This window comes from Lissotriton vulgaris, chromosome 2_1 (assembly GCF_964263255.1).
Source record: "Lissotriton vulgaris chromosome 2_1, aLisVul1.2, whole genome shotgun sequence".
Lineage (NCBI taxonomy): Eukaryota > Metazoa > Chordata > Amphibia > Caudata > Salamandridae > Lissotriton > Lissotriton vulgaris.
In genome coordinates, this window is record NC_141687.1 from 834,140,952 (window position 1) to 834,158,380 (window position 17,429).

At 42.3% G+C, this 17,429-nt stretch overlaps 1 protein-coding gene across 1 annotated transcript in view; it reads right to left on the bottom strand.

Annotated features, from left to right (window-relative positions):
* The window catches only part of LOC147731244 (aryl hydrocarbon receptor-like), a 932,672-nt gene extending 916,001 nt beyond the window's left edge, over positions 1-16,671 (bottom strand). Inside the window, exon 1 of the mRNA XM_086954170.1 lies at positions 16,452-16,671. Within this exon, the coding sequence (XP_086810296.1) occupies positions 16,452-16,671 (220 nt within the window). The remainder of the gene's footprint in view (positions 1-16,451) is intronic.
* Between the last annotated feature and the right edge of the window lie 758 nt (positions 16,672-17,429).

Consider the following 17,429-nt stretch of genomic DNA (forward strand, 5'->3'; position numbering starts at 1 on the left):
AAACAGGAACCCCAAATTCGATCTATCATTAATCGAAATTGGCCAATAGTCCTTACGGATGGAGTGTTAGCCCCTGACATGCCTGACAAACCCACTATAACATTTCGTAGAGGGACCTCTATGAGATCACAAATAGTGTGTAAAAACCTTGAAACCCTTACAAAAAAGGCCACATGGCTACAACCCAGACAGGGTTTCCACAAATGTTCATTATACAGGCATGTAAATTTGGGATCTCCACCACCAAATATCGGACCCCGTTCAGCCCTAATGAAATCAAGATCCAAGGCAATTACAACTGCAAAACGGAGTACGCTGTGTACGTTCTGACATGCACCTGTGGCCTCAGATATGTATGCAGTACAAAACTACAGGTGCATGTCAGAATTTTACAACACCTGAGAGCCATAGTCATTAACGACACAGCGGACCCAGTTGCCAAACACTTTAAAGCTTTGCATGGCAACAATCTCAAATGCATTCAATATTTTGTCATTTCTGCTGTCTCAGAATGTCCTAAAGGAGGCAATAGAGAAAGAGCCTTGAGACAATTAGAATCCAAAATTATCTAAGAGTTGGATAGTAAACATCCAAAAGGGCTGAATAATACACCAAACCTTCACAACTTTCTCTAGCCAGTTCCAGTACTGTTGTCGCACAAAAAATCAACTCAATATTGAATATATGTATATACATATATATATTTTATCTACTTTTCCTCTTATGCTGCTATTGACATCCCCTTTCCCTTTGATACTGTTTTTAATATGTATATTGTCTTTTTAATGTACATATTTTTAGAGACACAACAACTTGATTTGATTTTATGACAGCATCAGCACATTTTTGCACAATTTACTTATTTGCACTACAACACTGAGGCACTTTAAGGTCATTTATCACAGGAATTTAGTGGACCGATATATTTTTTACATACAGTGAATAACTTTGCACATTTTGAACCTGGTACAATACTTGAAAATACCGGATATGGCTTTTAATATCAGATGAATTTATTCAGTTATCATTTTAAGATCTGTCATGAATTTTGTATACTTACATGTATAGATAAATTTGGACTGTAAATATGGTATTGTTTAAAGTATAATAATATTTTTTTAAGTATGTTATATATATAAATTGTATATGACATTTTAGATGAAGATATTTGATCAGCATAATTTGATGTTTTTCATTTTTACTTTATTTTTTGTCCTGTTAATTCACTGTGGCATACTAGATGAACTCGCATTTTAATGCAGAAATAATAAGTCTCAAATTACCACAACAATATTAATATATGTATTGTCATAATATATTGGGCTAGTTCAAAGTGAAAAAACTGTTTGGGAAATGAAAAAGTGCCAGGAGTCTGTCTTTTATGTTTATTCCTCACATGATACGGGTGAAAGCAAAATGTAAAATGGTATAAAAACAGAAAGCGGACTGTGTTTCGGATACTCCGATATCCAAAACGCGTCAGACGAGGCTTTAAAATAAAGACCTGCAATACCAAGACAATTGGTGTCCTTATTCCCATCTTTCTCTGAAGCATTACATTAACCGGCTGGAAGTGCGAGTGACGCCAGGGAACCTGCTTGGATGTATATATCATTGTGGAGGACCTAAAGCAACTGTACCACAAAGTTAAACATAGAAAATGGTACAAAAGCAAAAACGAACAGGATTATGCATCTTTGATTGGCAAACTCAGCAAGGACCACAAAATAATTGTCACCACTGCAGACAAAGGTGGGAATGTAGTAATATGGCCTCAAAGTGACTACATCAAGGAAGCAATGTATCAACTTAATGATTGCTCGTGCTATATAAAAACCACTCTAAAAAATTATAATGAGGCAAAAGACTCTTTGAAAAAGTTACTACATAAATGGAAAAGAGAAGGTATGCTGGCCAAGCAGGAATTCGAATATCTTCATGTAGAATTCCCTGTTTTGCCAAAACTATCCTTTTTGCCAAAGGTGCATAAAAATGTTGTCCCTGTACTGGGCCGACCAATTATATCGGCAATCTCTGGAGTTGCAGAGCACATCACAGAATACACCGACTACTTCTTGCAAGATCTAGTCAAGGACCTGCCTACGTATATCAAAGACACTGGAGATTTTCTCAGAAAAATTAAGGGTGTTCCATGGAATGAAGAGCTCTTATTTATTACCTTAGACATCGAATCGCTCTATACGAGCATTGTGCACGAAACTGGCCTAAAGGCTCTGGAATGCTTTTTGGGAAAAAGGTCTATCAACTGTTCTAACCACAACAAAATGATTGTTGAATTGACTACATGGTGTCTTAATAATAATTTCTTTTTATTTGCCGGTGATATTTATCTACAAAAATGTAGTGTTGCGATGGGGGCCTGCTTCTCCCCCAGCTATGCGTGTCTTCACGTAGGCTGGTGGGAGGAGCAGGTCCTTAAGCGCACCTATGGGGCCATTTTAGACAAACATGTGGTGCATTGGATGCGCTATATTGATGATGTTTTTATTTTGTGGAGGGGTGATGAGGCCAGTGCCAATGATTTTATTAGTTCCACCAACATCAATCAAGAAAACCTTAAGTTTACGTCTGCTATCAACAAATTTGAGGCGGAGTTTCTTGATGTTAAGCTATTTGTACACAACGCACACCTCGCCACCATGTTACACAGGAAGAGCACTGCTGGTAATAGCATCCTACATGCCAGCAGTGCTCACCTGAGGCACATCATCAATAACATTCCCTTTGGGGAGCTTCTCCGGTTAAAGCTTATTTGTAGCACAGATGAAGACCTAGCTGTGTGCACTATTGAAGCCTTGGATAGATTCTGACAAAGGGGTTACAACTAGTCCGTTTTGAAACAAGCAGTCCAAAAGACCAAGGCTACAACCCGTGAGTCACTTTTGGCCTCTAAAGATATTGCCGATATTGATTCTGTTTCCAACTCTAATGATTCAACCCCTAGATTGATCATGACTTTTAATAGACAGGAAAGAAAAATCAGGTCTATTATTAAGCAGAGATGGCCTATTTTGAAGACAGATCTGGTTTTGTCCCCCAGATTACCTGATGGTCCTACCATTACTTACAGAAAGGGACCCTGTCTTAGAACCCAGATAAGCAGGGAATTTCCGGAGCTGAGCAACAAAGATAATTGGTTAACGTCCCGGCCTGGATTTACACGTTGCTTTAGCTGCAGAGCTTGTAAATTTGGGGTGAACACTACTAAATATTCCACTCCATTCAACCCAAATATGACCAACATTAAGGGGTCACATAACTGCAAGACGGAATTCTCAGTCTATGTCCTGACGTGCACCTGTGGCCTCAGATATGTTGGCAGTACGAGGCTACAGGTGCATGTCAGGATTCTTCAGCATTTGCGTGCCATTGTTAATAATGATGGTGCGTATCCCGTAGCTAGGCACTTCAAAGCTATCCACAACAATAATCTACAGTGCCTGAGCTACTATGTCATTGCCTCAGTACCTAAACCACGCAGGGGCGGTGACAGAGATAAAATGCTTAGAAGACTTGAATCACAACTCACTTTAGAATTAGACAGTCGATTCCCTAATGGTTTAAATACTACTGAGGACCTTCATGTTTTCCTATGAATTATTGTACTGCCTTTTGGGGTTTTTTGATATGAGTTTCCCGTTCGTTTGTCTCTCTTACTCATGAGTTTCTGAAAGAAAGCTTTTCCTTTTTCTCTTAATATCACATAATAATACTTTGTTCACATTTTTTTGTCACTTTTTTATTAGTAGCTATCAAAACAATTTTTTGGGCACTTTATGTCGAGGACATAGACAATAGGGCGAAATTAGTTGTTTGTATACTTCTCCCTTATTTTAGGTTAACCCTCTATTTCAATTTTCTTTGTATCAATTTTGAGGTTCCCACTTATTACACATTCTATTTTGGATGTATATTTAGCTTGTGTTCATGGATTAAGTACAAAGATGGTTTTGTATTATTTTCCCATTTAATTGATCTCATTTGCCTATATTCTATGGTTTTGCATTTCCCTTATGACTGATTCTATCAGCTTCCGCATTTATGCAGACAGTTTACAGAGTTTATGTAATTGTTTTTACAATAACATGAGTATATAAGTTTACTAGTGCGTTATCTTGCACAGAGACTTATTGTTTACATATATTGCGTATTTTGCCCCGTCAATAATAGCACTTTATTGCTAAGATTTGCACATCCACGCAAACTGCCTATTTGCACATACCTTTATATGCGACATGTTGCACATATACTCTGTTTTATAAAAACTATGATTATGTTTTTATATATTTGCTTTTAGAAAGGCCATTGCATTTATGCTGACATTCCAGTCATTTTCAGCCAATCTTATCGGGCTTGAGATCATTTTAAAATTGTTTAGACATCGTGGACACAGTTTTTTATACAATGTATGATGTATTTTATTTCATTGTATTTAGTGGTTTTCATTATTATTTTTGAACCGTTTGCATTGTGCATAAAGTTTTATTCACAATTATGAACCTTGAATATACTATCGGAGGGTTTATGAATGTAGAAACAGACCGCTATGCCTATATATTGTAGTGTGTCCTCTATTTCCATGATCACGTGGGGTGTTTGAAAAAAATGCGGAATAATACTGCGAAAAAAATGTATTTAAGTAGTGGAGACTGAATTGTCTGACGATCTGTGAGCAAGGGCGGATGCCCGAAACGCGTCGGATCTGGTGGCTCTACTGAAATAAATCTACATGCCGAATTTCACGTTGGAGTTGCGTGGTCTGTTTCATTCGCGAGAGTGGAGATGTTGAAGACTACACTTGGTTGCATATATATATATATATATATATATATATATATATATATATATATATATGTGTGTGTGTGTGTGTATGTCCAAACGAAATCTGACAATTAAGAGCACCACAATCACCCACTCGAGTCGGAGCCTGCCTCAGGTGTGTCAGACACTTCCTATATTCCAAACAAACACACACGAACCTTCAGCAGCGTGAAACAGGCCACACCATCATACTTTCCAAATTCTTTATTTCAGGCAAAAAAGCATGACGCATTTCGAGGTGAAATACCTCTAAATCATATGCATGGCTCAAGGGTGGGTTCATTCGCTTTTTTAAACGTAACTGAGACATTGAAGAAGGACAAAGGTCCATTTGCTTACTTAAAAAGGCAGTCCATTTTTCTTTCAGTAAAGGTGGTAAGTACTTCTCTAAATTCTTTTGTCTTTTCATTTCTAAAGTCTTTTTGAATAACATATGCATGTAAGTTCACTTTTACATTTCCATGTTATCATTCCTTCATTTTGTCAATACTCGGACTCCAATGCCTATATTATTCAATCTTAAATTTCTTCAATGTAGTTCTTGGCAAAACTTGTAAATGTATGTATTTGAGCTTATATAGCGCACAGCTACCCGCAGTGGGTTTCCCGGCGCTTGCTTAGGGAACCCGTCCTGGTATTCCCCTGTGAGATAACCCCGGCAGGGTATCCACAAGGTGAAAGCCAGGCATCCCGCCGCGAGGGGCCGTTGTGGAGATTAAGCAAGCTATTGCCCAGAGTCGCAGAGTGTGAAACCCGTGAGTCGAGAAGGCACCGGAGCGAGAATTAACGAGTCCGTGGAATTTTTGAGCCCAAGAATTGAACCCTGGTCCAGGGCCTATCTCAGCTTCCGGGTCTGCCGCTTCTAACCCCTGAGCCACACTTCTCCACAAACTTCGCAAAGTGTTACTCTCTACCAAATGCCTACAAGGCCTTTACTGGGTTAAGTGCCATACTGCGAGTGCATCCGAGGGTAACAGTAACACCGGAGAATTCCACGACCACCCCGGTTTCAATTTGTTTGTACTTGCCTTTTTGAAACACAGTTCATCGAGACGACTTATATATGTTTATATAGATATATTTGGTACCCATACATATCTATAACAGATAGTTAAATAATCGTAAAGAAGACGTAATAGCTATTTCATAACAGTATGATATGGAATGGAATTTAAATATGAATAAACACTTCTATGTGGACTGGCTCACCTTATAGAAAGAGATGGCGTAGTACCACCTTGCCTACAGCTGCGTCGCATTATTGCTCTGATTCCAGGCAGTAGTGCTGGGCAACGTGTGGGTGCTCTTCCACATAGCAGCACAACATATCTGCTCTAATGGAACTCCTGCAGACAGAGCAGCTGAAGTGGACACAGCTCTCGTTGAATGTGTTTTAGCTTTTACTGTGAGCAGTTTACCAGCTTTGGAGTGCCAAAACTGAATTGCTGTTAAAATACATCTAGCTATTGTGGCTTTTGTAACTGCAGTCCCTTGACAAGATTGACTATAAGACACTAGCAGTTGATCTATTTTGCAAATGTTCTTTGTACTGTGGCGACAGAATTTAAGACATTGCTTAATGTCCAGTGTATGAAGAGATCATTCGCTGATGGATCACTTGAGATGAAATTGAGTAGGAACCTTAGAAATGCATTTTGGGTTTGTTCTGAGAAGTACAAACTCCTCCGTGAAACGCAAAAAAGGCTTTGGGCCATATGTATCATCATCACCATTTGCGATTTCTAAATAGCGATTTTTAAGGAATCGCTATTTAGAAATCGCAAAATGGTATGTATGTAGAAAATCGCTATTTTTTAGCGATTTCCAATTATTCCTTATTTGCGAATTCGCAATTTGCGAATTTGCAAATAAGGAATAATTTCCCATTCATTTCAATTGCCCGCGAGGCCCATAGAAATGACTGTGAAATAATTCTCAATTTGCGAATTCGCAATTTGCTAATCGCAATTTGAGAATTTTTTCAAGGGTGCAGGGGTGTCTCAAGGACACCCTGCTGCACCCCTGAAAATTACATGTGTGTGCATATGGCGTACATACATGCCCAATGGGCATGTATGTGCGTCATATGCCACCCTCACAAATGCACAATTGTGCATATTTACAATAAATCGCAAATTACCACCAACTACAAGTTGGTGGTAATTTGCGATTTCTAAACCTGAATTCGCAATTTTGAAAAGCTTCATACATAGCATTTACGGAATCGCAAAATTGCGATTCCTTAAATGCTTAAGCAAAATAAGGAATCGCAATTTTTTGCGATTCCTTATTTTGCTAATTTTTCATACATTTCAAAATTGGAAAAAAGGCCGTTTGCGATTCGCTAAGGCCGAAATTCTGCGAATTTCGGCCTTAACGAATCGCAAAAGGCTTGATACATATGGCCCTTTTTCATTGTAAACGCCTGTATTTCACTGACTCTTTTTGTGGAAGTGAGAGCGAGTAATAGAGCAACCTTCCACATGAGGAATTTTAACTCAGCTTTGTGAACCGGTTAGAAAGGCTGCTTCATGAGTTGCAAGAGTATCACATTCAATTCCCTTTCTGGGGGAGGAGCACGCACTAGTGGGAAAGCCCTGAACCGACCCTTCATAAACTATTTTATCACTCTGGTAAAATAGAGAGAGAGAGATGGTGCTGATCGTCTGTATTGTGAAATAGCCACATGGTGAACCTTGACTTATGCGTGCAAAAGTCCTGATTTAGCCAGTGAGAGGATATAAGGCAGGATCTATTCCAGAGATGCTTCTAACAGGTGTCAGTTACTCTGGTGACACCATAAGCAGAATATCTTCCATTTCAACTTGTATGTTTTATTGGTGTCCTCTGTTTGCACTCTGCATAATATATTTCTACATTCTTGAGTGATTGTTAAGTCTCGAAACTGATAGACCTCAGGAGCCATGCGTGGATGTGGAGAGAGTCTGGCTCCGGATGTAAAATCTGGCCCTGATTCATTATCAACGGTGTTCAAGTTGTTGGTAGGTGGATGGGACTGGTCAATGACAGGAGGAGGAGCTCAATAAACAAGTGCTGCCTGGGCCACTTGGAAGCAATCAAGGTGAGGCAACAGTTTTCCATTTTAATTTTGCTGAGAACCTTCGGAATTGGAGGGAAGGTGGCAAAAGTGCAAGCATGAATCAATGACAATCGCATTGATAGAGCATTCACCCACGACCCTTGAAGGAGATATCGACTGGCAAAAAACTGGCATTAGGTGTTGCTGTTTGTTGCGAAGGGATCCAATGCTAGTTTCCATCACAGCAAGAATATTTTGTTCAGTTGCAGTTGATCCAGCTCCCACTCATGGCAACTTTCATTGGCTGAGAGTGTCCACTAAGGGGTTGTGCACACCGGACACATGCTCAGCCTTCAGGAAGGTCTTGTGGGTAATGAGCAAACTACAAAGCTCTTGGGCTACGTGAGACAGTGTGAGAGATTTGGTACCTCCTTGTTTGTTGATATAGTACATGCTGGTCTTATTGTCAGACCAACACCGGGGCTCCTGTAACCCGTGGGAGAAAAGACTGCAGAGTAAGAAAGATGACTTTCAGCTTCAGGCTGTTGAGGTGCATAGATTTCTGACGTGGTGACCACTTTCCTTGGATCTGTAGGTCCTGCAAGTGGCCGCCCCAGCAGTCTGATGAAGAGCCTGTGGTGATTATGAAATTAGTTACCAATGGCAGGAACGTGAGGCCTTGATAGAGATGATAGCTCAGACACCACCACGTTAGACTTTCTATCATCCTTGGGGTTAGGGTTATTAAGTCCTCGAAGGAGCCTTCTGATTGAATCCATTGGAGTTGCAGCTCTTCCTGTAATGGCCTCGTTTTGAGGCATGCCAGCTGAAGTCGGTTGATTGCGGAAGAAATCATTCCCAGTAACAACTTTAACAGCCCCACTGAAACATACTTTTTTCTTGAGATTTTGTGAGCCAAGTCTGTTAGCCTCCTTTGTCTTTCCTGGGAGAGGGAGGCTTTATTCTGGATAGTATCCAGGTCAGCTCCTAGAAACTGCATTGTTTGACTAGGAGTAATTGAAGATTTTGTCGATTGGCGGTGAGACTCAGCTTGAGAAATAGTGACAGGCAGGCTTTGGTAGCTCTGGCAGCCTGCCTTGAAGTTGCAGCTTTTAGCAGCCAGTCATCCAGGTAGGGATATACCTGATGATCTTGTTTCCTGAGAGCGGCTGCTACCGGGGACAAACACTTGGTGAATATGCATGGGACTGACTTGAGTCCGAATAGAAGGACACAGAATTGATAATGGGTACCAGCTACAGTAAAGCAGAGATATTTGCGGTGTTTGGGTTCAATGGGAATATGGAAATATGCATCTTCCAGGTCTAGAGACGTCATGAAGTCTCTGACGTTTAGGAGGTGGAAAATGACAGAGCAAGTAAATATTCGAAAGGATTGGTTGCAGAGGAATTTGTTTCCGTTTCTGTGGTCCAGAACGGGTCTCCATTCGCATGTTTTGTTGCGTATGTTTAGAAAACTGGAGTAGAATCCCTTTCCTTTCTGAGCAACCAGAACCTTTTCTATTGCCCATTTTGCAAGCATTATGAGGGCCTCTTTTTTAATTTAGAGAAAATGAAGGGGGTGTACTCCGCTTAGAGGAGTGCTTGGTGGTCTTTCTGTAAACTCCAGGGTATGGCTATATGTAACTAGATCTAATACCCATGTAACTGGCATGATGTTTCTCCATTGATGCAGGTAGTTGGAGATGTTCGCACCTACAGGGTGTGACGGAGGTAATGTAGTTGGTACTTGGTTTAGGTCACTGCTTGCGGTCTGTATCCCAGCTTAGGGTGGTGGCTTTCTGTGGAGACCCTGTCTTGCATAACCCACTGTGGATGGTTAATGATATGTTTGTTGCTGATAGGCAGGTTGAAATTGGGGCTGGTAGGCCTGGTATGATTGGGAGCGTACCTCTATCTTGAGAAACCTCAGTCGTGAGTCCCCAGAATGGGCATCTTCCGGTATTGGAGGGTGCGAGGGACTTGGCTGTGTCAGTATCAGTTTTGATGGCTAATAGGGCATCAAGATAGGCTTGCTAAATCGTGTGTCCCCATCATAGGCCATATCAAGGATCTTAGACTGAACTTCAGGCCTAAATGATGTTGCCTTAAGCCATCCTTGGCGTCTTAAAACTGCTGCGCCAGATAACTGGTGGAAGCCAGTAGAGGCAATGTCCATGTCACAGTCTATTACTTCTGCAGAGGTACGTTCGCATTCCAGTAATATTTTCTTGTCTTCAGATCTTTTATCCTCAGGTATTAGGTTGATGATGGAACCAATATCTGACCACATTTGTCTATCATAGCAGCCGAATATACCTAGGGAGTTAGCCGTATGAAAGTTGATGGCTGACATGAAGGAGAACCTTTCGCCTATGTTATCCCCTTTCTTTGTCGGGCGACGCCAATAAAGATGCAGATGGGTTTTTTGGACGCATTGGAGATTATGGAATCCAGTTGGGGGTGTCCTGTCAGGCATGCAGGAGAATCCTCCGGAGCCCTATACTTTTTATCAATACGAGACATGACAGCTGCCACGATGGGAGGGTTCCTCATTATTTTCACACCCATCTTCTTCCCAGATGTGGTCTATAATAGGTATAGACTGAATTGACGTCCTTGTTTGTTCCTTAAAGTAATAGAGGAAACGGTCAGATTGTTCAATAGAAATGGGGAGGTGGAATCGTGTTGCCGCCCGATCCATTAAGTTATAAAAGCCTTCGACGTCTTCTAGAGGCAAGTCGACAGGATGCTAAGGAGGTGGTGATGGAGTGGGAATGACGTAGACATCTCAATCATCTGGTGGGGGCTGCGATTCAGTAACTTAGACTTCTTTGTTGTTATCAGATGCTGATGGAACATCCCTCAATAGTAGAGCAATGCGAGAAACCGACGTAATCCTGGGAGAGACAGTTGGAGGAATTGGTAGGGTTTGTGGAGAAGCAGGTTGCGGTGGAACAACAGGTTGTTCTACATTAGGATCAGAAAAGCGTTACCTATAATCCATAAGCATAGCCTGTGGATTCTGAACCAAAGATCTTGACATTGTTACTTGGTCCTGTCTGAGCAGAGGATCAGGATAGTACCTGAACCCCTCATAATGCCTGTAGGAGAGTAGGGTCTGCTTTCTATAGTTACCCCCACTTTTTGCTGTGATTTTCTGGTTGTTCGACTTTAGTCTGGCTGTGGCCCTGCTAATCAGGACCACAGCCTAGCTGTTCTCTCTCTAAATTGATACCATGTACTTTAGGTACATACCCGATTGGCTACTGGGTCACCCTTGTGAGCCCCTGTATAGTGTACCCTAGGTACCCAGGTCATAGGTGCACCCTAGGCCTACCAGGGGCTGCAGCATGTATTGTGCTAACCCTGGTTTACCTTCCAAACTGACACCACAGGTCTGTTCACACAGCCTGGGTAAGGTGATGTAATCACCCCTTACTTAGATATAGTATACCTATATACCTATATAGACACTTATACACCTATAAGCCACTCCTAAGGCAGACCTCGACAATCCTGGAGGTAGAGTGCTTGGTTACTATGTGAGGGGGTGCCCTAGCATGAGCTGAGCCCCTCTGTGGCTTTCGGAACCATCTCCTTATATCTGTTCTATGATATAGCCATACCATATACTCTTAAGTGCATTATAATCCTCGCGGTTAATGCTAACTTTGGTTTGGCTTTATCAAAACACGTTGTGTAAGGTGTCAAACACTTTGGAATGCTACCCCAATGCCCTGGTGGCGGGGGTAGCATTCCACCCTCCTAGAGGAAGAAGACATGTAGTTACTGGTAAACCCGGTTAAAGTCAAACAGAGCCTCAGCATCACAAAATGGATGCTGCTTCCACAGACAGTAGTCTGCCCTCCTGCTGCTGGACGAAACTCCCGCAGGGGAGGCCTGTACAATAGGGTTCCTGTCCAGGGAGGTGTGCCCCAGACAGGCTTTTGTGATTTGGGGCAGGGAGGGCTGCATTCAGTGAATGATTTCCAGACTCTGCCTGAGGCACACTAGGTGCTCCATGCATTTCCCAGTTCAAACAGGTTGCTGGGGCACTCTGCCCCAGTTCTGGGGCGAAACTGGACAAAGGGAAAGGGGCATAACCACCCCCTTCTAAGGTCCACCCATAGGAGGGACCTCAAAGGTAGTCCAGCTCCTAAACTTAGTAGAAGTATAGGAACCCAGTCCCTAGGACTTTAGATTACCCTGGACGAAACTCTGAAACATAACTCCTGGACCTTCGACATTTCATTTCGACTGGAAAATGGAAGACATCTCTCTTGTTGTCAAGGAGTGACCACCCTGGTCAAACAGGCACCAACAGCAACTTTGCCGGTCTGCAATTTCGAGGCTCCCGCCGGATCCCGAAGAATCTGTGACCCAGAACATAGACTTCCAGACATCTCTGACCCCAACCTTCGCTCACAGCAAAGCTGAGACCCGTGGCAGACACAAAAGACGTGGGACCGGAACTCCTGGACATCGTGCATTTTGCAAGCTGCACTCACTTCACGAGGTATCTCGAAGTTGTGCATTGGGATGCTTGAAGCCCCAGACCCGAGCACCATTTGCACAAAAGCTCAGAGGCCCCCACTCCACGAGTGTCCCGTGGGCCCCGCTTATACATTTCAGCTTGACGCGTGTTTGCGGTTCCTAGTCTGTTGGCTAGTGAGCCCCCCAAAGACTCTCTTTTGAATCTAACTTGCTTTCCTGGTTGCTCCAGGCTTGTCCCAGCTTCCCTACAAAGGAGGAGCGCCACAGACCTTGCTGGTCTGCACCAAAGCCAATCTTGGCATCCTGCATGGGTTGCGTTTGCCAAGGCTCATTGGGTTCAATCTGGATACCGACACCGCAGTCAACTAGATCCTTTGTGAGACAGCTCGAATCCAGCTCCTGGTTGTCGTCAATGCCGCCTGGTCATCGTGGCTGATGAGACAAACTTCACCTTTTTACCTGAAATCACCCGACATTGACTGGCAGCTTTCCATCGCCATCCTGGTCACTGGCAAGTGACCCAGACTCTGTCCCTTCTGCTTTCAGGTTCTTCAGATCTTCGCTCCACCCTTGGATCCACCTGGACACTTTTCCTCTAGTCGCCTGCAGCACTTCTTTGCAGCTCTCCATTGAAATCGATGACGAAACCAGACACCAAAGACACCTATGCACCTGGCTTCCGTGGGTGAGGTAACACGAGTACTCTGGTAGTCTCAAGGGTATTGGCCCTCTTAGTATCTAAGTCTAAAAGGGTTTCATAGTAGTCCATCGGGAAGAATTCTTAAACTGTAAAATTGTAACTTGTTCGTTTTCCATGGAAAGTCAATGGTAACCCGCGGCTGTGTTTAGACACTGCATGCGTCTCCCGTGGGCCTCCTACTTCCGAACCTTTGGTTGTTTAAAGTAGCTCCAGCGATTCCACAGGCCCCAGGCCTGCTTTCTAATTCTCAGGTGGTTCTTATAGCACTATTTTAGTATATGGTTTGTGAGGCCCCTAGGGCAAAACGTATACTGTGCAACTTATCGAATGCTAATTGAGATTCTTGTATTGTACTTTTACCTCTGACCTCATAAATGTGCAGAGGGGTTGTGTTTAGAATAAATACATATATATTTGATATATACCTTGTGTGGTGTCCTTTCATTTGGTACTCAAGGGATTATAATTGGTAAAACAACTTGCTTAATACGCTATCTGAAGTCTTAGCCTGATGACTGCTGGTCCATGCTACCACTAGGATACCTTTTTATAAGGTTGACTTTACAACCACCATCAATAAGGGTCGCTTAGACTGGTGCAAGGTGCCCACTAGAACTTGTGGACATCATATGCCAGGCTAACTTCTCGCAATGCCTCTGAGGAGGAGGACACTAACATTGAAAGTAAAGGATTTTGTCTTTGAAGTCGACTTCTGAAGGAGCCATCATCATCATCTGACTCCTCTAGTTCCAGTAGCTGACTTGGAGGCAGAGGTGACACCTTGATGTGTGAAGTAACCTCAGGATGCAAAAAGGTTTCTGATATTTTAGTAATTCAAATTTTCGGTGACAGTGGTGTAGACAGCATAGTCATCAGCGCAATGTACGTTTCCTGCTTTGATATTGATGTGTACATTGTGCCTTTCGTAGATGGAATCATCGTCGGCGTCATCGACGGGGACAGAGTCATTGTCGACGGAACCACTGCCGACGGAGTCAAGGTCCACGGAACACTCGACAAAGTCGTCGTCGGCGGTGATGGAGTCATCGGTGTATTCGTCGACGGGGTCATCGTTGATGAATACACCAATGACTCCATTATCGCCGACAACGACTTTGTCAATGAGGTCTTCGTGAACGCTGCAATCCTCATCGACTGGAAGGGAGTGTCTATGACTGCTGTTGTTGTTGTCTTTGCTGATGATGGTCTCGATGACGAGACAGTAGTCACCGGTGTTGTCGACAAGCTTGGTGTCGACAGTGATGGTGCTATCAACAGGACTGTGAGAGAGGATTTACACCTCCTCGTCGAAGGATCTGAGGAGGAAGACTGAAGACGTTCTTTAGCCTTTGTAGAAGGCGCAGTTGGCTCAGACAATGCTGTTTCTGCGGAGAATTATTTCTGTTTATACTTTTTGTGTCCTTTTGGGATATTTTAAGCGACTTTCTTGTTCTCTCAGAAGTCCCAGCCTGGGATCTTGATATTTTGCGAGATCTTGAAGAGGTATCGCTATCCTACTCAGACAATGTCTGAGTTTTTGACTTTTGGAGCCATAAGAGAAGTCGTCCCTCCCAGTCCCTCAAATTATTGAAGGAAATGTACGACAAATTTTAAATTCCTTTACCTTATGAAGAGGGTAGAGGCAACAAAGACAAGCCTTATATGTGTCATCCACAAGTAGTCTTTTCTTCACACATGTCTTGAAGAGTCGGAAAAGGCCTTTAGTGTCAGCCATTGTAGAAGTAGAATAGTTCTGAATAATATTGCTTGAAGAAAAAACTGAGCAGAGCTAGGACGACTACCTTCACACATGACATGCAGTGAAAATATGAGGGACTCAGTCTCTCTTGGGAGTATTCTAGAGGGTGATAGCACCTGATTGGTTATAGTACAAGTTGGGTCCTTTTATAAAAAAGGACATAAATAGGCTATTAAACTGATGGGTTATTGCCATTAGAGCTTATGATAATTATACATGCTGCTTTACTATGATACAGTGGTGGGAAGCAGTCATTACAATGACCTACCTTTACAACGCAACTGCCTTTACATCGCATGCCATTATAATGTATACCATTACAACGCATGTCACTACAACGCATGCCATTACAACGCATACCATTACAATGCATTATAAGGTAAGTAATGAAGATTTTTTAGTATTAGGGTGGGTATGGGTTTTGGGATACATGGGAATAGTAATTTCTACTCCTACACTACCCAACACTTTCCCTACTGTTGCACTCACTGGAGTGGGAATAGTAATTTTGACACCCACACTATCCAACACTTACCCTACTGTTGCACTCACTGGATTGGGAATAGTAGGTTTTACCCCTACACTATCCAACATTTACCCTACTGTGGCCCTAAACGTATTATGCGTTGTAATGGTATGCATTGTAATGGTATGAATTGCAATGGAATGCGTTGTAATGATAGTTTTAAAAAATGCATTGTGATGGCATGCGTTGTAAAATCATGCAATGTAATGGTTGTTGCGATGTAAAAACTGCATTGTAAAAGAATGTGTTGTAATTGTATATGTGGTATGTCATATAGTCTACCGTGGGACTCCCACTTCGACGACGGGGAATGATTCATGCATGTGAATCTATGAAAGATCCAATACTGGATAAGAACCGGGTATGGAGCTGTCCTCTGGCTCTTTGAACAACCTTTATCCTCTGTTTATTGCCTCTGCTTTACCACCGTTATGGACCAGGTACTTTAAATGTATCAATGAATGAACATCTGTAGGATTATTGTTAATTGTCTCAGGGTTGCTAGGAGGGGGTCAGAAAGTCCTCTTCTCTCCTCCAAACGGATGTGGATCAGAGTGATATGGCCTGTCTTCAGAAATTAACGTATTATGCACAAAGTTAACCTGAAAAATGAAAACAAAGTCACAAATTATCTGTGCAAAAACTGCTAACATATTGCACCTGCCTTGAACTTGAGCTCTGGCCAAAGTATATGTAAAAGTTGAAGCTATGGCACCAAGACCCTTATTAAGTTGTCTGGGACGCACACAATTTAGAACCGAGCATACAGGCCTTTATAATGGTTAGTAAACTTACACTGTTTTTTAATTCCCTTAACCAGGAAGCATGTCACCGATTTTAAAAGGTTTTAAACTTTCATGGTGAAACCAGAAACATCTATGATGGACCCTTATCAATGAAACTTCTAATACCAAATTGTTCAATGTACATCTTTTGCCTTTTTGTGTGGGTGTACATTGTCCTAAGTGCTTTATGTGTGCTATAAAGCGGCATGTTGACACCATGCGGCACACAATACAAAATGGATGTTCTGAGGCAGTGTTTACATGTGAAGGCCTGACAGTAAAGGAATGAACAACGTTCCCTACCATTGAAGAAGCACTTGGCCCTCAGGTAGCTGACACTTAGGCGCAGGATGGACAGCTTATCAAGGCTGGAGGTCACCTCCTCGGGAAAGGGCAACAAACTGGCCAGCCGCTCTAGCTCCTGGTTCAACCGATCCCGGTGGCGTTTCGATGGGTTTGACTTCACTACTTCCACTGATGGAGGTTTGGCCCTGCAGCACACGGAGAGAAAGTGAAGGGACATATGAGACTTATAAGTAGAACAAAAGTGCAGAAAAAAGAGAGAACTGAAGGATTTCAGATTATCGTGGCCTCATATGCAGACAGGAAACCATCACCCACGTGCTTCCCAGTGCCAAGCGCTCAGACACATCTGTCTACCTTAATCAATCCAGCATCAATCACTAAGTAAAAAGCTTCGTCCCTGAGCTTAACGAGACCAAGCAACAAGAAAGAACTGCCATCCCAAATTCTTTTTTTCTATTGAGGACAAAACGACAACCCTGAGCTTCCAAGCACCCGGCACTGAGATGAAGCCCCGTACTCTGTGTAGCAGAGGCCAGGCTCGGAGAAAAAACCCCACAATGCGGAATGAACAAGAATTGCTGACCCTAACTGTTGGTTCTAGGCACTAGAAGGGAATGCCACATCAGGACAGTAAATGGGACAATATTCATAGCTCAATTTTTTAATGTATGTTAAGCAAATTAAATTTGCAGTTTAGCTTTTGGATGTCATGTGTGTATAAACTGTTTAACAACATAATTTTCTCAATAAACATACATATAAATGTTTATTATCACCAAATCAGAGCCTCAGCCAGTGTCATTAAGAACCCAGTAACAAGCATGAAATATTTTCCCAGATAAATGGATTTTTTTACATTCAGAATTATATGAATCCCTCTCAAGTTTGCTTTACGTATATGTGTTGTGGCATGACTTTGTGATATGCAGCTCTCATTGAGAAACACTATCCGGAAAAACAGATTCTAAATCTGGA